This window comes from Bemisia tabaci, chromosome 8, assembly GCF_918797505.1.
Source record: "Bemisia tabaci chromosome 8, PGI_BMITA_v3".
In the NCBI taxonomy this organism is placed as follows: Eukaryota; Metazoa; Arthropoda; class Insecta; order Hemiptera; family Aleyrodidae; genus Bemisia; species Bemisia tabaci.
Genome location: NC_092800.1, coordinates 30,285,875 through 30,309,477, shown reverse-complemented (window position 1 = coordinate 30,309,477; position 23,603 = coordinate 30,285,875). Strand labels below are relative to the sequence as shown.

The 23,603-nt window shown below is 38.4% G+C and overlaps 1 protein-coding gene across 1 annotated transcript in view; it reads right to left on the bottom strand.

The window, feature by feature from the left end:
* Positions 1–351: 351 nt before the first annotated feature.
* The window catches only part of pb (homeobox proposcipedia), a 107,958-nt gene continuing 84,706 nt past the window's right edge, over positions 352–23,603 (bottom strand). The window contains 3 exon segments of the mRNA XM_019046763.2: positions 352–5,301; positions 5,304–5,612; positions 9,708–9,850. Coding sequence (XP_018902308.2) covers positions 4,036–5,301; positions 5,304–5,612; positions 9,708–9,850 — 1,718 coding nt within the window. The 3' untranslated portion in view covers positions 352–4,035.

Genomic DNA, 23,603 nt, shown 5'->3' with positions numbered 1-23,603 from the left:
TTGGCACTGCAGTTTTGCCCCCCCCCCCCCCCCAATAAACAGTCATTCCTAATTCTTCTTCATAATCAAATATACGAAACAACGAGGTGGGAGTTCTTGCAACGCGTGGGACTTTGCATGCCCTTAAAAAATTCCATTTAGCCTTCATTTGGAGCAATAGGCAAAAACGGACCCTGAGTAATAATTGTGGTATCCGTAGGCTAATATCATCTAGAAGCAGTTCAATTAGAAGTTGCACCCTGTTTTTCTCTTCTTTTTATCATTTTAAGTGCCGAATGAGATTGGACGTAGGCATAGGAGGATTTATTTAGATGGGTCTAAATTAAACGTTCAATGAAAAAAATTGTGTAATAAATATTAATCACCATTTATTATAGAAATATGTGGTATACAACAATGTAAGTACATTCTTAAAAGGTAATATATACACTTACGTATATCATTTTTGCTTGACCACATTACTAGGAGTCTCCAAACAAATCGTGTGATTTTACTACTGCGATTATGTACAAAATAAATTCGAATTATTCTACTTATTTGAATTTGCTAAACGTGTGTCTATGTGGGGCTAAAATGAAAATGAAATTGAAGTATGAAAATTAAAAAAATGTTCTCATTTGAAAGATCAGATTTCTTATAGCAACTGGCGATTTTTTTCTCTCGATCTTAACTTTTTAAGTTAATCAGTCTCACATATCTTGGTGAGAACCTGATAATTCCCATTTCTCGAGACGACATGAAGATAAAATTGAACATCAAAATGAAAATTTTCATGAGCTTTTTACGTAAAATGTTCGATAAAATCCTCAACGAGTAGGTGATAAATTGAATATGATATAATCACTCATTTAGCAAACACAAACATTTCACATATGAAGGAATAATCATTCCAGAATTATTGCATTCGTCCTGCTTAAGACTTGAAGTTTGATTAAAGGAAAAGTAGAAGAGGAAATATTCCAAATTAGACATACTCAATGTAGGTGTCAAATAACAGGAGAACATACACATCTTTGCGCAGGAGTCATCAACATAATTTTGTAAGATATCACACAAGAGAAACACGAATTTCAAATTATTAAAGAATTATTGCACTTTTCCCATGAAACCAAATAAATATTCTAATCGATAATTTTTCACGAAACAATACTGAAAGAGCTTGTTGGAAAAATCTTACATATGAAAACAGCATATTAAATATGCCTTTGTCGTATGTATTTATTATAACATATTGAACTGTCGATATTAATCGAACTAATGTTTTCGAGTACCTATTCCTTTCCACTCCAATTATTTCTATTTATTGATTCTCTCCGTTAATACTTGCCATGGACACCATTCTGCAAATAGAAATTGACAGTAATTTATTGATGCAAGCCTCTGGATTAAGTTCACAAGTTCGAATTACCAAAAGGAGACATATCTGAATATTCCTTTGCGAATTAAAAATGACCGCACCTACTTGAGAACGATCAGTCAATAGTAATCTGGTTTCACAATATATATTTATCGAGACTCATAGAAGTAATAAAATTAGTTTCATTCAATATATGTGAAAGTAAGCACCGTGAAATGCGAAAGAGAGAGACATTTTGCGAATCTGATAATTTTAACTACGTATACCTGTTGAGAAGAAGAAAGAATCATAAGTGATAACAAATGAATGCTTCTTGGTACTCATCTGATTTTTTTATTCTCGTATCAGAAACCAAAATATATTGAGTAAAAACAATTCTAAGTAAACAAAACTGTATAAAACACATTTACAATTCATAACAAAAAACGAACATCCTCTTAATCCTTACAACAAACGGAGACATCCCAGTCAAGTGGGTTGAAACGGAAATCACAAAACATGTGCATCTTTACAAGTAATTATAACAATTAAGAAGAAAAGGGCGGAGAAAATCATTTACACGATTATTCTTTTCATAATTTCTATGAATCCCATTCCCTTTCGGTGAGAATAGCATCTTTGTATATCAGCTGTATTTACAAATATTTTAATTTATTTACAGACAAAGTAACGCTCGTGCGATAAGGACCACTCGTGGAATAAACTTCATCTCCAATTTTCAATAAGGGAGAGAGAAAAATAAATGACAGATAAATATTGCTTCGTAATGCTAAAACGATAATACGTTAAAGGATAATAATCGATTTACATCAGTTAAAAATTCTATCAGATAGGGAACTATTTGTATTTCTCCCTCTTTTTTTGAAAAAAAAAAAAATAGTTACTTTTAAATAATTGCCTGAAACAGAACTGAATGTTGAACTAAATTGCATGTAGACAACGAAACTTCAGAGACTCGTATCTCCATTTTTTCTATCAAAGCAGAAAAAATAAAGGCTATTGCTTGAAATTTTCACAGAATAAACTCGTATTACACTTAGGGAAGAAAAATCAGAGAAGTTTTCAAGCGATGCTGTTGAGTATATTTCCATTTAAGAAATAAAGTACAACAGGAAATCTGTAACGTTACAAATCAAGATACGCGTTACTGCAGTTTCACCGTTGACATGTTAGTTTAGTTAACTTATTTTCGTTTGTGAGTAATATTCATGTCGTGTTTTTTGTTTCCACAATGTTCTGTCAAGACTTGCAGGTGGGCACAGCGAAGCCCCATAATTTTTTTTTCCCATAGAAAATTGTGATTATTTATCAATCGATTACGTCCAACAGTTCTCACACTTCGATATGATTTTTCCGTAAAAGATTCGAAGGCAAAAATCCACAAAAACTACAAACCTATGTATGCTATGAAATTTAATTGAAATAATAACCCACCATTAACATTTTTCAGCATAAAAGTGGAATATCGCTCTTTTTGGAGGCACTGATTCAACTTGAAATATCTTCCTTAAATCCTAATTTTTATAATTTTTCATGAAAAGGGCTGTAATAATCATCATACCACAAATCATGTCACCGGTCGAGAACATGTAGGAAATACTAATTTTTTGAAGATTTTAGATCGCTAATTCAAATGAAATATTCCGTATTGATGTAACTAGCATTATGTGATAATTTGTCGGTACTTAAAATAGGAGGATTCAGTCAAATATCCGCGAGTCCTCTGCTTATCTCAGCATAAAAAATTTGTGCACACAAATTCACGCAATATAACGCCTATTTTTCACCACAAATCTCCAAATATGCTAATTCGTAAGTCGTAAAATCTTATTTTTTATTTGTTTCTTGGCGCTATGCGTTAATCTTAGCGTTACGTATCGCTCGGGGGGGGGGGGGGAGAGGGGCGGAGACTGCGATGCAGGCGCGCTAAAAGAGGGAGGAGGAAGTTCAGGGCTGCGTTACGTCACGGCAAAATTGGCTCGTAGTGCCTACCGACCGATTTTAGGTATTTTATACACACTGCCGTGCGAAGAACAACGCTAAAGGAGTCATCAAACGTTTTCAAATTTCAGTTGATAAAATACGGATTTTCAGGGAAACCTGCGGATAATTTTTCGACATTTTTTCAGAGAATTTTATTAGAATCCAGATCGATATTATCTGGAAATATTCATAACTCTCCTTAAATATAACCATTTTATTGGAGGAAATGTGGCAAGTCTCGAATGTTCACAGCGGGTTGATTGTTGAAATTGGTAGACAAAGCGTTAGACAAAAAGGACAAAAAGGATATAGTAAGATCCTATTGGTGGAAGCGGGGACTTGCAATGGACAAGGGAGGTAGGTAATAGCCTAAAAACGGCAACCCTCAAGAAACCCTTTAGTTAGTCCATCATTTTCTCCCGTAGTCTATAAGAACCATCCCATTTCAACCAACAGGATCGCTGCATACTCGATATGCCTTCTTTGTCTATCGCTTTATATATACATTTCAGTAATCACCTCCCTGGAGTCTTCTCCTTGGCACGGCAGATCAACCCCTATTACTCCATCTCTTAGCACTGCAACGTCGGAACGTGCAAAAATCCCTACCCTTTTAAGGATAATAAGGATAATAAGGAAATCTATCTTTCCGCCCGTGGAAACTCTATTAAATCTCTCTACAAAAATAACATTTCTCAGCTAAGTTGGAAATACTCCTGACCGTAATCATTGGCTATATTGCTTAAGAAGTTGAAATCCGAGGAGCTGTTGCTATTGTCGGCCGACGTGGAATTCGGGTGCACCTGCTGCGAGGGCTCGTTATAGAAGTGCTGGAATGTAGTGAACTGGTCCCCGGAGGAGTCCGTCCGCACGCTGTTCGGCGGCGTCATGATCGTCGAGGGAACGGAATTCGAGGACGGGAGTCCGGGGTTCGCGGCCGGGAACTCCGGGGACGCCACCGTATACTGGTTCGGCACCTCCTCGGAAACCGGTTGCTGGTTATGCTGGTAGTAATCCGACTTGCAGGTCCCCGAATACTCGTTGTTGATCGTCTGTGAATGTTGGGTGTGATGGTGGTAGTTCGGATGACACAGATCCGAGGAGTAGAACTCGCTGGGGGCGTCCGGGGTATTCGAAGAGGAATACATATTATGCCCCACGTAGGAGCCGTAATTCGTGCTACCGGGCAGGTATTCCATATCCGTCGAAAAGTGAGTTTGATAGTTCCTATAGTTATTAGTATTCGGGTAGTCCTGGTTCGGATACCCATTATAGTATTGCGTAGGATATTGGGTCTGCTGCACGGTGTTCCCGCCATACTGCCTCTGCGTCACCTGGGACCGAGGGGTAATAGGGGTTTGTACACCACCGTTGAACCGGTTCCCCATCGGAGGCCGATACGTATCCGTGCTCGGTTGGTGCATCCTCTGGTTGTACATCTCCCCGCGGTAGCACTGCCGGAACTGGGTGGCAGGCATCCGGTAGTTCTCGTGGTGTCCGCCAGGGTTCGGGACCGGCGCTCGCATCGCCGTCTGCTGGCTCGCGACCGGTTGGTAGGTCGGGGAACCGGTCGCGCCGGGACCCGGACACCTCACGATCTGGATCATGGATGGGGACATTATCCCGCTTTGGACGGGGCTGGAGTTGAACGTAACTGCCGGATTGCTCGGGCTGCGTAGTCGGGTTTGGTTCGCCATCGAGTAGACACTGTTCGGGCTAGGTTGGGACTGGTTGATGGTGGACGGCGTCACCGGTTTCACGGGGATATCCGGTAGATTCCGGTTCACAGCCACGTCTTTGGTGATGATCGGTGTTTTCCGGTTGATCATCGATGGGGTGTTGGTGCCGCTGTTGATCGGCGAATCGCACATGCTCCCGTCGACTCCATCTTGATCCTGGACGGGTTCTCTATCTTGACCGGTTCCCGTTTGATGGGCAGCGCTCTGCCGGGTGACGTCACCATCCCGCTGCCCTCGTTGGAGCGGGAGTCCTCTTCCTTGTCGTAGCTGCTGTTGTTGCTGGAGACGCTGGAGGCGCTGTTGTCGTTGCTGTTGGTGTTGAAGTTGCTCCTGCTCCGGCCGTGGTCGCTGCCCAGGAGCCCGGCGGGAAGGTCGCAGTTCTGGCAGCTCTTCTTGTCGTCGGAGGTGTCGCTGCTCTTCGACTTGCCACCGCCTCCAGAGCCGACGGATTCCTTCTCGTCGCCGTCCTCGCCTTGCTTGCTCAACGTTTGACGTTTGTGCTTCATCCGCCTATTTTGGAACCACACCTTCACCTGGAAACAGACAAACGGAACATGGGTAAGGTAATAGATCTGAATGGAAGGGAAGACATAAGTTAAGTTGGCTAAGATACTTCGAGTTGAGTTAAGCTACGCCTTGTCCACACGAGTGCAGTTTGGACGAATTAGTTCTGCAAACAGCGGGTTCCAGGAACAAGTTATAGGTTAGTTATAAAAAGTTCCTGGAACAATTTCATTCGAAGTTCCGCGAACCGCGCTCATGGGTAAGGTTGTTTGAGAAAATGACTTTACAAAATGACTCCATTATGTATTCTGCGTTATCTTCGATTTTGGTTCAGTGATCAAATAGACCACTAGACACGGTAAGAATACAACGGACCATTGATCAAACTATTGTATGCAGTCGTGCTGAGGAAGAACGCTGTATGAACATTCGAGAATCGCTAAATTTAGCCGGATGAAACACATATTTCTGAGATAAGTTATGCTAAGTGTTAAGTCATGTTTTCCCTGAAATTTTCAGATATTAATTATTAAATTTTGAACAAAATTGCCTGAAAAAAATTGAAGAAAAAATTCGCAATTTCCTCAGCAAATTCGTTTTTTATCGAGGAAAATGTGGCGACACCTGAAGACCCATAAAGAGTTCCTCTTTGGCTCAGCAGTTTTCATAGTACTTTCATCAAATGTTAACGCGAAATATTTGCCACGTGGAGAACTACTGAACGTAATTTTTTTTAAAGTTTCAGTGATTTTTCTTCTCCCTATGAAGAATATGCTACGAAGGCTTCAAGCCATGATGCTGGTTTGGTCTCCTTTAAAAAATAGAATAAGAGCGTCGGAGATTCTGAAACACCGCAACCGATATGCATTTCTGCAGTTTTACCGTCGGTATGAAGAAGGTAATGGTAAAAAAAATTGGATAACAACGTACGTGCGCTGCATGATTCTCGACTTCAATTTTTTTTTACTCTTCACAGATCCAGTCCGAACCGCTTTAATTCAGAAACCACGAATACGAATAACCAATGAGAGATGTAAAAGCCAGCCGAGCTAGCGGTCGGGTCATCCACGGGGAGGGGGGGGGGGGTGGCAGTAAAAAAAAAAAAAAATTCTAACAATGTACGCACGCTGCCTGATTCTCGACTTCAATTTTTTTTACTCTTCACAGATCCAGTCCGAACCGCTTTAATTCAGAAACCACGAATACGAATAACCGATGAGAGATGTAAAAGCCAGCCGAGTCAGCGGTCGGGTCATCCACCGGGGGGGGGGGGGGGGGGGGCGGCGGCAGCGGTCAGCGGCGGTGCCCAGACAATGGCAGCCATGGTCGGACCGGACGGTTATTACTCCGTTACGGAGGGCCGTGGCGGAAATATTACAGTGACAGAGTTATGACAATTTAATTGACGTTTCCGTTGCATTCGTCATTAGCCACCCCCTCCCCTCCGTGCCCCCCTCGCCCCGGTTCGTCTCGGGCGTCGCAATCCCCGGCCGGGCCGCGCCGCGCCGCGGCGGCCATCGTGTGTCGTCTCGGAGGTAATTCCGCCGCAGCAACTCCCAACGCCACGGAACACCGGTCATCTCCGACCCGCCCCCTTCCGCACCACCAGATCGCCCGGATAAATTTGAATTTCGACCAAAGGGTGTTCCGAAATGTCGCTGGAAATAACTATTTACCCTCTATGGCACGAATTAATTTTGGATCTCAGATTCTGGGGGACACTAGTCTATTTAGTAGCTTACATAAAAAACATGCACTGGAAAAAAAAAAAAACACATTGGATCTAGAGTCAAGACTCTTAAACACATCGACAAGAAAAAATACTATGATTCAATCGGATTTTTGCTTAAACCAAGAAGAACCAAGCCACTTAATTAGAGCGGATTTCCTTTTGATTTAAGCTTGAATCTGACTGAATCAAGAGTATTTTTTCTTGTCAATGTTTTCAAGAGTCTGGGCTCTAGATCCAATGTGTTTCTTTTCCCAGTGTAGGGTACCAACTTTTTTTTAAAATTTTTAATTTTTGGGAATTATTTATTCAAAGAAAGAAAAAACTAATGCAAATTTGCAAAATCACGCCACAAAGGATAGATTCAATTTTTAAAAACCCAAATAATTTGTTACAAATTTGTAACGCTATGCCATTAAGGGTTAACCAACAACGTTAACTATGATTGGATGACGTGGTGCGGTTGAAACCTCGTCCCTTGCATGGGGAATCATTTCGGTCCCTTCGAAAGTTAACCATTGACATCCTAAATTTTTGTCTTTTGAAAATTTTAAAATCTAGTTTTTCGAAGGGGACGGAGCTCGCCCGGAAAATTAAAAAAAAAACCCTCCAGATTGAATTTTAAGCAGTTTTAACATACAATGTGCATTATTTGAAATTTGAAAATTGACGAATAATGCCCCTTTTACAGAAATGTTATTTTGGTAGGTGGCCCATTTATTTCGGCGGTTTTGAGAACTTTTGGTTTAGAAAACTTGGTTAAATAGAATCTGTCTTGATATCATTTCAGTAAATTTGTAGAAGAACTGTTTTTCTCTCCCTTTTTTCCCCCTTTCTTACTTTTCCCTACTCCTCCCCCCCCCCCCCTGTTTTAGTCCGATCCCCGGATCTGCCACTGCCGGGATAACTTCCTATGAGACATCCTATATAACATCCTATGTAACAACATCGTATGAAGACTGAGAAAAACTTTCTGGTAACCCGGTAGAGAGGCGCAATCTGCCGGGCGATCATGGCTACGCCGCATTCCTCCATTCCATGGGAACGCATCCAGGCTGGGCCGACGGACCACGACCACGATTGGACTTATTGGCGGATTAGAACGTGATCTCGCTCGAAATAATGAGCCACCAATAAGCTGCCCTGCAAAAGCTCTGCCTCCATCCGCCCCGTTCCAGCCGTAACCCGAAGAAACACTGACCTGCAATTAAGACCATACGCACATCTGCTGTTTGTACTTTGCGCTGGTAGTGTATCATTCACCACTTTTGCGGCTAGGAATAGAGTCGGCCCCCCGGCAGGCTCCTAGACTAAGCCCCGATTCGCTATTGTAGGATCCTAGGATTTAGCGCAGTGAGGGTAAGGGAGGGGCTTTTGCTGCTCTAATTGCGGGCTGTTCTAGGGAGGGAATTTTTTGGTCCTGTTGTGGTTAATTTGAGTCACATTAGTTTCTACTGTATTGAAAATTTTGAATAGCTCCATATTATGATATTCTCGTCGTAGAGCCACTGGTTAGGGTGAGAGTGAAAGCACATTAAACCCTGTTTTCTCATTAAAAGTATACGCGGAGAAAGTTGGATGGTTTGAAAAATTCCAGAATCTATCCGATCCCAGATTGCGGCTCTCGCAAAAAAAAGTGAAATTAGCGTAAGCAGGATTCGCTACTTAAAAAGAAAAAATTGAAAAAAAAGAAAAAAAGTCACACAAAAAGAATCATTTGAAGAAACAGTTACACAACTTTTGGAGAGGTGGTTAAATTTTGGGAAGGAGCATTAATTTTCTGTCCAATGATTGCGAACATTGAATGTAATCAAAATATTGGATTAAAATGATATTTCTGAGGCCAACATTAAGCGCCTTCATTCCTTCGTATATGCAATAAGCGCTTCCATTTGTACCTCACTTCTCTGTTGAAAATACTACTATGCTGAGGAAAAACGCCGTAAAAACATTCGATTCAGTGCCGATTTTCTGCCGATAAAGTATTTATTTTTGAGAAAAGTTCTACACATTTGTTCTTGAAATTTTTTGATACGATAGATTCTATTACGAATCAAAGTTCCAGAAAATTTTAAAGAAAAATATGCCCAAGTTTCCCAGGAAATTCTGATTTTATCGATGGATATTTGGCAACATCTGGAGGATCGTACGGTGTTCTTTTTCTTGCAGAATAGGCGTAACTCCTGTTTCGCGTGATCTCCAAAAAACATGAAGCAATACTTATGTCAATTAACTGGAGTTTAATTTTTATTGATCAATAGCAACATTGAGGTGACACTTTTTTTCTCTGAGGTATTTTAAGCGATTTTTCATCGAAACTAATAGGATGTAGCTATAAGAGCTCGTTGGAAAAGCGTGACATCTAAGTGACCGATGTATTGTATGGATTCTTTACCTGTCTTTCAGTCAAATCTAAAGATGCAGCTATTTCTATCCTCCTAGGTCGACATAGGTATTTGTTAAAGTGAAATTCCTTTTCTAGTTCTAGTAATTGAGTATTCGTATAAGCAGTCCGTAATCTCCTTGGTAGTCCATTCTCTGAAACAGATTAAAAACTTATGTTAGATAACAAGTATTTTGCATACTTTTAAGAATATAAAGTCAAGTCGATCAATCTTTGGGCCGTTCTGATGTAGTCTTCTCAAAATGCCGAGTTATCTTAACATCATCTGAAACGATTATTCGTTTTACTTATTAAAGGGAAAAAAATCATAATCGAGTGGTCCTCATTCTCAACTTTTGTAGACTTACGGCGCCTCACCGTGTTAAGTGGGCTGTACAATGTCACAAAAGTTATTTTTATACTTGGTTATGAAAAAAAGTTCGGTTCTTCAAAATAGGACAAATTTATACACTGATATTAAAATTTGAAACACTGGCCAATATTGAGACAAATTATTTAGAAAATTGGTTTAAAATTAAATATTTTTGCCTCAAGATACTTCTAGCATTCAAATATTTTCAACACGTTCTTTATTTAAAAACGCAATACATATCGGCAAGAAGACTCCTGCATGATTCGTCAAGCAGACGAAACTATCATTCATAAAGATAATCTGCTATTTCTATATCGCGCGGTAATACTTGAGGGAAGCGTCTCTCATCCCAAGAAAAACATTTTCCTCTTGAGTCTAGTCCATTTCCCTTAGAATCCAAAATTCAATCTGGCGTTTTGACAAATGTACCGTGACAAGCCGTCGAACAAAACGATATTTGAATATTTATCCCAACCAACCGGCGACATACACTTTTCTCGCTAGAGCGTCTCATGAGTTACACAACTGCCGTGATAGCGAAGACAGCAGTAAGTCCATTTCTGTATGAGCTATGGTAAGCATATGCTGATATGTATCTCGAGGTTCATCCAGCATGCACTTACTGCTCTCTTCGCTATCACGGCAGACAAGGAGTTCCGATATTTGCTACATTCATCTTACCACTTGAGGAAGTACACGAGCTTGGAGGGAAACGATGGGGGGGGGGTGCCTTTGCGGGGTGGAAGGGATACGGTTTTGATATGAGATGACAAGTTTTATTGAAAGGGTGACTCGAGGCTGAGACGGACTAGGAAGGAAGGGTCGATAGTGGTTTTGGTGGTTGATATTAAACTATCGTCTACCTGCTGCTGTGACATATGGAAGATGAGATTTAGAGTGACTTATGAAATAACTTCGAATATGACAGCTGTTTGGAAAACAGGATGGAATCCCGGGGAAGGACGGACAAGAGGTATTAAAGTTGAGAGTGTGCGCGGCGCAAGGAATATGGCAGCAGCTAGAAGTAGCAAATACTGCAGTGCCGTGAAATTTTAAAGAGCGTTTCTTTTCGACTATCCACATGAAAAAAATCTAGTAAAATAAGGTGAACCATGCAGCAAAAAAAAAAAAAAAAAAAAAAAAAAAAAAAACAATTTAGCCATACACAGAAGAAGAGGTTAATTTTTAACAGGAAATTACTATACGACGAATGAATAATAATATTCCAACAAATAATATTAATACATAACCTTCAGGAAGACAAAAAACTAAAAACAAATATATTGACACAATACACGGTCTTCTCCACCCAGAAGATCCTCAAAAAATTTGTTCAGATTTATTAGTGATGTAGTTTGGACCAGCAAGCAAGGGAAGATACATTTATCGAGGTGGGTCAAACAAATAGTTTTTTAAGTATCTAAAGGAAAAACTTTCTAGTATCACGAAGAGAAAGCTGCTAACTGCTCATTTCATTCTTTCACATCAAGAGAACGCAGAGATAAACAAATATCTCTTGAGGTCCAAACGAGGCAGATTATAAAATTTGAATAACTCTCTCAAAGCTGCAAGTTCTAGGCAACAGAATTTCAAATCGCCTTAATTACGGAAAATTTTTATTGTACGAGTCACTATTTAAATTCAGACATAAAAGTTACGTTATTTCACCCTCTAGTAAGCTGTTTAGCAAAATGTTTCAGAGTTTAGCCTACAGTTCATCAAAACACTTTATGTTTTCTAAAAACATTTGCCCAACAGTCTAGGAAGATAATTTCAAAGGCTGAGTGTCTGGATTCTAAAAGCTAAAATTTTTCAATTTGTTGTGAAGCAGGCTAGAACGACATCTCTTGTCTCTGTTCAAATTGCAGTTCTCGTTTTCTTCTGCTCGGCGGGAATTTTCCCATAAAGGCAGGCAGGCTGCTTCGTGTAGGACCGATTATATATAAAAGGTTTGCACGGAGAAAATAGGTACAGGGTTGTCAAATTCTAGGAAGCGCCATGGGTGAAGATTATTTCACTGGGAAAAAACACATTGGATCTAGAGTCCAGACTCTTAAAAACATCGACAAGAAAAAATACTCTTGATTCAATCGGATTTTGCTTAAATCAAGAACCAAGCCTCTTCATTTGAGCGGATTTCCTTTTGATTTAAGCTTAAATCTGATTGAATCAATAGTCCTTTTTCTTGTCGATGTTTTCAAGAGTCTGGACTCTAGATCCAATGTTTTTTTTTCCAGTGTTTCTGAGCGTGCATACGTAACTCAATACAAAAAACCTTCCATTGCAATTCTGGCTCCACCTCTTCCTTCCCTCCCGACGGAAAATTGCAGAGATCGAATTCGAGGAGCCAATGGGAATGGGACTTGTGAAACGGCGCGGAGACAATAATAATGCTTTGCGAAAATACACCAACAAGGAATTCCGCTAATTATAGCCGTGGAGCGGACGCGGTCTGGACGACGGCGGCGAAACGATAAGATTTGTGACAGAGTTCGCGGTACGTTAAACATGACTTGCAGCATCGGAGGATGAGGCAAGGAGCACTTTGGCCCGGTCCCTTGGTGCTGTTGGTGGAACAATGTACTTTACTTTACAGTCCACCCTTGAATACATGCGAAAATAGTAACTGCGTGTGCTAAAATCGCAGATTTAAGGCAATATTTTTACATGAAAAAGTTTGGATGTTATCGCCGGCAAACAGTGAAATTAGGTATTGCGCCAAATGCCAAGTTAATTAGTTAAATAATCTTAGGGGCAGCGTCCGCAACCAGCCTGAGGGCCCTTGGGCTGAGATGATAGTAAAGGTAGAAATGTAAGGAAATAGAGCAGAATAGAGAGACTAAATGACATAAAAATCTCTGTGAAACTCATTCTGAGTTAAAATTACACTTCTTACTGGACCCAGTATTCAGGCCTAACTAAGGGAAAATTAGGGACCCGGAGCAAACTCCTTGTACGTTAATCAATTTTCATTACGTGTTTAAAATCATCTGTATTTATTGATCTATGTGCTAATTCTTCCTTAACTATACAAAATTTGTACACAATTATTCTTAATCCTTATCATTAATTATTGACTTATTTAATAAGTCAATAAACAAATGCAGCAATTTAGGAGGAACAATTTTCCCAGAGAGCAATATCGAAGTGATAACCAGCAAAATAACTCGCTTAAAAAAAAAATTGTAAAAAATAACGAAGAAGTATTTTGATGTAATTGAAAAGATTTTGCTAAAAGATCGATCTGAGGTCTGTACGAATTTTTTTTAGTTTTTCATGTTCAGCGGTTTTTAATACTATGCAGGGCACCACGTCAAAATTTCAAATTATACTTTGCAATATACACATTTGTTAGAAACCTTTGAAATGGATTCGAAAGCTTACAAAACGCTGGTGATTAGGGACGACCTCTTCCTGGCAAAACGCAACAACTTTCCCCGGCAATTTGGCAAACATTGTCTTAATTTTTCTAAATTTCACGACGCTATTGAACCGAGAAACTTGCGTGTCAAATACCGTCGAGATGTGGCAAAACAAGAATTGGCAACAGAACAATTGAGGCTCTCGAACTGGCACGGCTCTTTGATACAACTATTCGTGCTCGATGGATGTGCTTGAAGTATCATCAAAATTGAAGGCGAAATGAGACATCTGCTCTTGACTCCGACTTCGTGCCGCGCTCAAGAACGACCTTTCTCTATCGAAAGGAATCAACGATCCCAATATCTGAGCATATTTACGGCAAAACTGCAAAACCACGCAACTCACTTTGCAACGTTGCAGATTCTCAGTCTTATTCTGATTTTCCAAAATATGGCTAACCGCGGCAGACACTTAGTCGAGTCATTTGGTGTTTTTATGCGGTTTTGAGAGCAGCTCTTTTTCTCACCAGATTTCTTACTTTTGGTGGAGGGTCTTAAACGAGAATCCAAATTCACCCCCCTACAAATTATGCCTCCCACCCCTAAAATTCACTGACTATCTTCTTACGGATTTTAAGCGATAACTCGGGAACTGTTGAACTGATAGATAGGGAGAGGGAACTGTTGAACGGAAGATATTCTTCTCTCTTCCGTAGATATGGCTTTGAGAGAAGTATTCATTTAAAGTCGAAGAATACTTGCTTGAAACTGAGCATATTTCGAATTTATCAACCTAGAGAAATTGAACAAACCGCATCCTTTTGGAAGAGATAATCACCGGGAAAAAAACCACATTGGATCTAGATTTCAGACTCTTGAAAACATTGACAAGAAAAAAAATATCTTGATTCAATCGGATTTTTGCTTGAATCAAAACAAAATCCGCTTAAATTAAGAGGATTGGCTCTTGATTTAAGCTAGATTCTGATTGAATCAAGAGTACTTTTTCTTGTCGATGTTTTTCAGATTCTGGACCCTAGATCCAATGTGTTTTTTTTCCAGTGATCGAAAGGACCTACACAAAGGTGTCTTAATAGCAACTCTAAGAATGAAGCACTCTACGGCCGATGGAGACTTACGTCAACTTAAAGTTTGCGTTACCGACTGGTCAGTCTGACTGTGAGTAAACAAACGTTAAGGGCGAGTCATGGCGGGGAACAACAGTGAATGAAACATGTTGCTCTTTGGAGTAATTGAGCAAACTTCTGCAATAAACCCCGCTTTCGCATCATGAAAAGGGGCGGCAGTTCAAAGTTGGGACTACCGCCTTCTTTGTTCCCACGGACTCTTCCGCCAACCCTTTTGTTGGTCGTTTCCAGTGTTGAGAGATGTAAATGCTGTGATTTCGATAAGAGCGGACTTAATGTAATCAATCGTGCATTTAATTCCTTCTTGTTTACACTGAAAAAAAAGTAGCTTGGATCAAGCATGATAACTCTTGAATTTGCCGCCAAGAATTTTCTTTATCTTGCTTTAAGCTGACTTTTTCTTGATTCAAGAAAAATAATGCTTGGGTCAAGCAAAAAAGTAGCTTATATTAACCAGCAAAATTCTTGATTTAAGAAGAAATACTTCTTGGCGGCAAAAAGATTTTTTTTTTTCAGTGTATTGCTTACTGGCAAGAAAGTTCGTTTTTTTCTCAAGTGATACCGGCTCACAAAATAGCGAAAGGAGATTTAAAATCATTCATCAGCCCTTATTCGGGGGAAAACCGTGCGTTAAAAATCCCGAAAACTGGAAATCTCAATACAGATGGAAAAAGCTCATTCCAGCACAACTTACCTCAAAGATTTTTAATAGTTAATTTTTTTTCTCAATTATAAATTTTTTACTTGTGGGAATGACTTCAATCCTTTCATACCTGTCCATAAGAATGAATTCGAATCAGGAGAAATTCTAAAAACCCGATTTGTTAGCATGGCAACGTAATGTTATCTGAATATGAGAGTTGGCGCCGACCATTTTCTAGTATTGACCCTACGCTCGGACTGTTCTGTGTTTTCATTGATAGGTTTCTACGCAGTTGAGCTTTTGTTGGGCATTTCTATTTCATAGGGCTGGTCATTAATTATTCTCTCCATTGAAACCAAAGGTCATTGTGAAACCTCAAGCCTTGATTGGGATTAAAATCAAAGCGCCAAGAAAGCAAGTAACATTGCTTTGCCTTTATATTGTCGCACTACTCCAGTCCAGTGACGTGCCCCCTATTCAAGGTTCCTTTATTAACTCCCGCCTCACTCGATCTTGACTGTACTTATTCGAAAATGCTCACCGAGAAAAAACTATGGTAAAAATTACCATATTAGTGGTGTTCACTGGAAAAAAAAAAACACATTGGATCTAGAGTCCAGACTCTTGAAAATATTGACAAGAAAAAATACTCTTGATTCAATCAGATTTAAGCTTAAATCAAAAGGAAATCCACTCAAATTGAGAGGCTGGGTTCTAGATTTAAGCTTAGATCCGATTGAATCAAGAGTATTTTTTCTTGTCGATGTGTTTAAGAGTCTGGACTCTAGATACAATGTGTTTTTTTTCCAGTGTTTAGTATGAACTCTTAATTAGTAGTTGCCATAACCAATAATAGAGATATTTTTACCATTAAATGGTAATTTTCCATATCCAATAATAGAGATATTTTTACCATTAAATGGTAATTTTACTACCGCACACTTGTAAAATTACGATTGCTCCAGTAATAATATCACTATTATTGGTCATGGTCACTACTAATTAAGAGTGCATATTGAACACCACTACTATGGTAATTATAACCATAGTTTTTTCTCAGTGCTCGATCTTAAAAAACGCTGTTTATACCGATACATGCAAAAAAATGCAGATTTAAACCCAGCATTTCATATTAATAGATTTAAGGGGAAATATTAATTGCTTGGTTTTGAACTAAGTCAACATCGCACCGAAATTTGTTTTAGTTGTGAATCAATAATAATTGTAGTATTTTTTTGAGGAATCAGCCAATGCTTTTAAAACATGGATTTATTTATCATGCTGCATGAGTTTTTCGCTCGCATAGTAAATAGATTCGTGCTTAAAAAACACGGCAATTACCAGCATCTAACACTGAATTGTCCGAATTAATCGGCAATGAGAAGTTCAGCTAATCCGACAGTAATTTCAGGCGATTTATTTTTAAACGCCCCTCATACGTAGACAATCGTCCTGGGATAAATTCACATAAAAAGAAACTTAAGTCTGAGAGAACAAATCCTGATAATTTATCCTTTATATTCACGGACAACTTACCCAATCATTGGACATTGGTCAATAGCAATATTTCTACTAGTCCTCTCTAGAGGAGTGTAGAAAAAAATAGGTAGGTAAAAAGTTCCTTTTTATCCTAAAATTATTCGGTCCATAGTGTGATCCTCAGATGTGTGGATCACCAATTGGCCAATTTACGTGATCAATTTTTTTCTTCTTCTTCATTACTCTCCAGAATCAAATGAAATTTATTTTTTTCCCCCGTTTTTTACTGAAGACTAGACGGGAGTGAGTGAGGAACAGAGGGTGAAGAAATGAGTGACGTGGTAAATAGAATGATGGCTGAAGCTTGTCAAGTCGTCGTCATAGTCCTTAGTCTGCCACTAGGAGAAGATGGCTTGTAGCTTCAGCAGGGATCGCGAAAAGAGGAAGGGGTGGTGGTATTGACAAACTGCTCGTAAAACACTGAATTTCTCTCCGTAAATTCCGAAGGGATGGTATAAAATCATGATAAATGCAGTAATTTCATCATGGAGCAACCTCAGCCCTGCGTGCGTCCATAAAAATTGATCAGGAGCCAATACTTCCTGGGAAGTCGAAGTTTTTCACTTTATGAGCACTCCAACTTTTTTGGATTTCTTTTTGATGCAAACAAAACGCTCGTGAAACCTTTTGCCCCGCGCTAGACATAGTTCGCAATAAATTGCGATTACAGGGTGGAATATGTTGCTACTACAACCAAGTGTTGTATGTGGCTTATCCATCAAAGGAAGAGGCTCTTTCTTATCAACATCGATTATAATAAAGCTGAAGTATGTTGGAATTCTTCCTTGCACTGTAAATTGACTATCCTCTCGATGCATGGATCTCATTATATTGACTATTTGAATTTGCATTCATTTACTAAATGATACAGCAATATTTGAAAAATCATGATGAAAAATTGCTATTTCATTGCACTAAAGTATAATTTTATTTATTTCCGTTATTTCTCATTGATTTTTGCGTATCCTCGCAATTCTTTGACGCTTTTTATTTATTACTAAGCTGGCCATTTTTTCTGCCTGCACGCATGGATTTATTTTTTATTCAATATCCCCAATTTAATTTTAATTTTAATTTTTAATTTTGCATGCCTGTCAAAATCATAGAATTTTTTCTCCCGTATGTTTAATTCTTTCAATGGCAAAATCTTGTCATCCTTCGCAAGGATCTATTTCCTAAAAAGTCATTCTGTTGAATCCCTCTCGAGACCTGTTAAAACTATCTTTCATATGGTGCGATTTTAAGGATCCCCTTAAGACCCCCTTAATCACAAACAAGAGGCTCTTCAGAAAAGCGAAGCTATGTAAAGAACGACTTTAAAACAGTGTTCAGTAATTAGGCACTAATATTCTATGCAAATAGGCGCATTTTACATAAATACGTTCAAATATTTCACAACGTTCAGTTTCATGGGTTAAATTGGCAACCTATTAAATAAGCTGAAAAGGGGGTTGATGGGAGGGGGTTCAGCCTGAGCCTTTCTCTTTCTCAACTTATTTGGTGACAGCTCGCAACGCGCGCATCAACTCCCTTCCAACTTCACCCCCTCACCCCTTCACCTCTCCCCAACTCTTCATGCCAAAACTTTTACCCTTCAAACATTCAGACACCTCCCATTTTAAGTGGGTGGCAGCCACGTGAAATAAAATTGCTCACGCTCCCGGGTTAAAAGTGAAGATTCAAGTATATACCGTGGACAGATTTTTCAGGATGATATCAAAATGTAAGTCTACTTACAATGGATCATGTTCGATAGTGGTTCGATGTTTCGTTTGGTAAAAAAAAATTCAACATAACCTTAGACATAAATTTTAGGATTTAAGTTGGAAAAACTATCAAAAATCTATCACATTAAACCCGTTTCCTTAAAGAGCCTCCCAAAAAAAGGGCCTTTTTTGGCCCCTTTTGTGAAACTCGGAGATTTCTTTCAAATGTGGCCTAAACGAAACCTTATGATGACCCAAGACTCCAGTAAAAATTTTAGCTTGAGTATACGTCTGGTTTCGGAGATACAACGTTGCAAAGTTTGCATATTTAAGCTTTAAAAATCTTCATATTTTCAAATATTATCTTCCTAAAACTAACATGAGAGTGAACTTTACAATACTGAAACAAAGCGTAAATGAAGCATAATGATAAAGCAAGTCTCCAGTAAAAGTTTCAGCTTATGTATGACCCCTGTTTAGGTAGTGCAACGTTGCTGAGTTTACCTTTCTGAGCTTTAAAAATACTCATGTTTTTGAGTTTCTTATTTAAAAACCAATTTTAGTGAATGTCTAATTGTATTTTGTGGCACGAAATTAACCCCTAGTGGTACTCGTGGATGCATAGTGCATTGATGTAAGGCTACAATAATTTCAAGTAACACAGCGTTGCAAAGTTTACATCTTATACCTCTGAACATGTCTTTTCTATTGTTTTTTTATTAAAAAAAAACTTCGATCAAACATGTCTCGGTATTTTAAAGCAAAATGTTAGGACTCTAGTTAGAACTAGATGACAATTGATTTAAAAAATTACACTGTTGCCTATTTTTTTGTTTTCCTTCAACATTTATACATAAAATAATTTTAAAATTAGGATACTTCCAAAAATAATAATCTGATTTCAAAATCAAATTCAAGAGACTTTGTCATGCTTAATGGAATACTCATCATCAGCGTTTCTTTCAAAATCCAACAAATTCTGCCTCGCCATAGTTGCCAATTCGACCTTTTGTTAAGAAAAATTAAAAAATAAACATAGAATACGGAATATTTCGAGTTTTTTTAAGTATAAATTAATCTTGATCTAGAGAATACATTTATTACGCCTTGAAAAAATAATGCGTTCATCCATTGTATCCGTTCTTGTTCCTTTAGTGTTCATTTAATCATTTATTTGTTTTTTCTTTTTTTTCTTTCTTGATGTTAAAGTTTAAGATTAGCGACAGTGTCAAGAATGTCAAGACATTGTCCATAGATTTGCAGGCAGAACTTGTACCGATGTGTGATAAATTCATGCAAAAAAAAAAAATAAATATAAAAAATGAAAAAAAATGAAGAAAAAAAACAAAAAAAATTATAATTGTTATATAAAAAATGTAAAAACATTAAAAATGTAAAAACATTAAACATGTAAAAAAATAAAATAAATAAAATAAAAATTAAAAAAGTAAAGCAAAGTTATAAAAAACAAAAATCAAATATCAATTCTTAGAGGATTCCTTATTTTAATTTCTCATTTATTTATCGTTTTAAAAGAAGTATTAATAAACTTGATCATAGTATTTTTGCCAATACCAATTGTCACTCGGAACTGACATCAACCCTCGATATTTTGCCTTGCTATCAGGTATTACATTCATAGACGTCATCTTTAACTACCATAAATAATAATTTCAAGAGTTTAACGTTGTTAGCTTGGCAACGCTGTACCACCACCAATCAAATTATCCCTGTTTATTCGAACATACATCTACAAATGACACGTGGGTAGATTTTACTCCTCAAATTCGAAAACAAGATCCACGAAAATCGCTCTTTAAACGCGGAACTTCAAAATATAAACATTTTTAAAGCTCAAATAAATAAACTTTGCAACGCTGTATCATTGAATCTGTGCTTACGCTCGCGGTAAGGCCTATATGGAAGACGTATCTTATTATAAAATTACACCTAAACCCCATAAACATATATTTTGGTGATCAGTAAGTTCGTCTTTTTATAAAAAAACTAACCAAACTGAGCATTTTTTATAGGTCTTTGGTGTCAACTTTGCAACGTTGTATCAAGAGAATTAACAGTATTATTGTATCAATAGATGTATGCATTCAATAATAAGACTAAATGTTGGTTAAATGTCACAAAATATCATAAAATGTCCGATGGAGGTGTTTTCGAAAATAAGATACTTGAAAATATGCGAATTTTTAAAGCTTAAATATGCAAACTTTGCAACGCTGTATCTCGGAAACTAGACGTATACTCAAGCTAAACTTTTTACTGGAGGCTTGTCTCACCATAAGGTTTCATTTCAGCCACATTTGAATGAAATCCCCCGAGTTTCAAAAAAGGGGCCACTTTTTGGGAGGCTCTTTCTGATTCGACTTTTGAGGTTTTTTTTACAAGTTGAACCAATCGATATCGATGCAATCTTAACTTTTTAAAGGTTTGCAAGTTAACCGCACTGGAAAAAAAACACATTGGATCTAGAATCCAGACTCTTGAAAACATTGACAAGAAAAAGGACTCTTGATTCAATCAGATTTAAGCTTAAATCAAAAGGAAGTCCACTCAAATTAAGAGGCTGGGTTCTTGATTTAAGCTTAAATCTGATTGAATCAAGAGTGTTTTTTTTGTCAATGTTTTTAAGAGTCTGGACTCTAGATCCGATGTGTTTTTTTTCCAGTGCGATTAACAAGTGGCAGGCAAGTTAAGTGTTTGTGACACACTGGTTTGTTGATATTACAGATCAATTTCTTAAATCTTTTTTATGTCTGTAAGTTAAAAATACAACAATGCAACAATGCAACAATGTCAACAACGATTGCATCATGGTGTGTTACTTTTAAAATTTGTGCAATTTTGAAATTTTCTTTTTCTTTTTTTTTACAACAGCACTTTATTAAACTTCATCTAGATGCATCGTGCACTCATTAATCGATTAACAAGTGGCAGGCAAGTCAAGTGTTTGTGACACACTGGTTTGTTAATGTTACAGGTCAATTCCTTAAATCTTTGTTATGTCTGTAAGTTAAAAATACTACAACGCAACAATGTCAACAACGATTGCATCTTGGTGTGTTATTTTTCAATTTGTGCAATTTTTAAATTTTAATTTTCTTTTTTTTTAATATATCATCATTTTATTAAACTTCATCTAGATGCATCGTGCACTTCAAAATCATCAATTTACAAGTTAATGTAAGACTTGCTTCGAGAGTGGTTTTTCACAAGAACTTCCGTGACTCCGTCATCGAACATCACGCCTCGATTCAGACCTTGTCAAGCTCCCCACATCGCAACCATTGGCGTGGCGTGAATTGCGATATCGTCACCTTCCAGGCAAAGTATCACAAGTGCCATGCGACGTTTACAAATTTCCGCCGCCATTTCATTTCTTTACTGAGAAATTGTTGATTGAATCTGTTTGGAAATTTCATTAAATTTTATCGGCAGCACAAAGAAAATTCAGTGAAATTTTCGGACAGCTTCGTTGAACAATTTCTCTGTAAAAAAATAAAATGGCGGCGGAAATTTTTAAACGTCGCATGGCGCTTGTGATACTTTGCCTGGAAGGTGACGATATATCGATTGTTATGCCATTTAAACCTATGGTAAAGAATCGATTATTAAGGTGTTCGCTGCGAACACCCTGTTTATCGATCATTTTCCATGGGTTTAAATGGCATAACAATCGATATATCGCAAAGCGCGCCACGCCACCGATCGCAACGTGAACGTGACAGGGTTCATCGGATAACGAAGGCGTAAACATGCGCTCGTACGTTCGAGCGAACGCGCGCCCGGAACACGGGACGTAAGTATATGCAAGAATAAAAGTACATTTGTATCAGTCACCCCTGCTCGCCCGAGGGGGGAGGGGGGGTTACCTTCCGCCCCGCCCTCGTTGAGCTTTATTCAAATTAAATCGCTAAGCGGTTTTCAATTTGAGGCTTATAGAGGGGATATGCCACGAACACCCTCGCCGCTCGCGTATCCGTGTACGCGACCCCCGTGTGTGTTTATTTACCCTCGGTCGCGCCGCTGTGTGGGTGTCTGTTTACGTGTTGAAACCGAATTTCAGTCGGAAAAAAGCGACCGAGCGCGATTTGCACAGATGACTGTAATTTATGCGTGAGCTGGGTGCTTTTAATTTTTTTCTTCTCTGGTTTACCGCACCGGTCGCTCTGTCTCGCTCCGATTTCCGCGAGTTTCTCTCTCTCTCTGTTTGTCAATTTCTACCCTGGTGATCAGGCGTTTCGAAAGTGGAGCTCTGTCGGTAGTCTATGTACTCGAAAAACATTGCAACAGGTGTGAGCGGATTGAGAGAGTATTTAATTAGTAGGGCAAAATGTTACCGCTTATTATTTTGGTTACTTGGTTACATCTAATAGAAATGGACCACAGTTGACGACAGAGTTTTAAAAATTTTGAATCTCTATCTGCATCCCAAAAATGTCACTATAAGTATGAAATAGAAGGTTTAAGCACAACAACTAAATGAGGAAACAAGGCTAAAATGTTGGAGGCAATTCCGAGACGTTTCGGGGCTAAACAACCCCTTTTTCAATCGGTGTATAAAAATGTAAAGAACAGAGGCTGAAAATTGTGGACATATACTTCTCTTCAAATTTTTCAGACAATTTTGTTCCTAATTTGATCCCCAAGTTTTGGTAATTTCAAGGAAAAATGTGCATAGCTTTCCCGTAAAATTTTTTGTTTCATCCGGGGAAATTTGGCAACCTGAATGTTCATACGTCATTGCTCCCTACCACGGCAGCGTTGGTCACTATTGGTCAGTTTGACCAAGTTAGTACCATTTTGATATCGTGTTCGAATTCTACCTTTGAGTTTCAGGAGCAATGTGGCCCATCAAGCTCCAATTTTAGGGGCCATTGAAGATTTTTTAGGAGTTACGTTAACTTTTTGCCTATATATCACGGCACAATTAATGAAGAGTTAGAATACAGAGCCATGCGTCGAAATTTCACAATATCACTAAACAGAAAATGAGGATTTTTTGAGGTGGAGATTTTTGCGGGCAAAGTTGGAGCAGAAATTTCATTTCTTAGGCGCCATGGCCGATTTTTTAGGCACATTTGGCGCGTTGACGCTTGTGAGTTTCGAACACTGTTTTGAT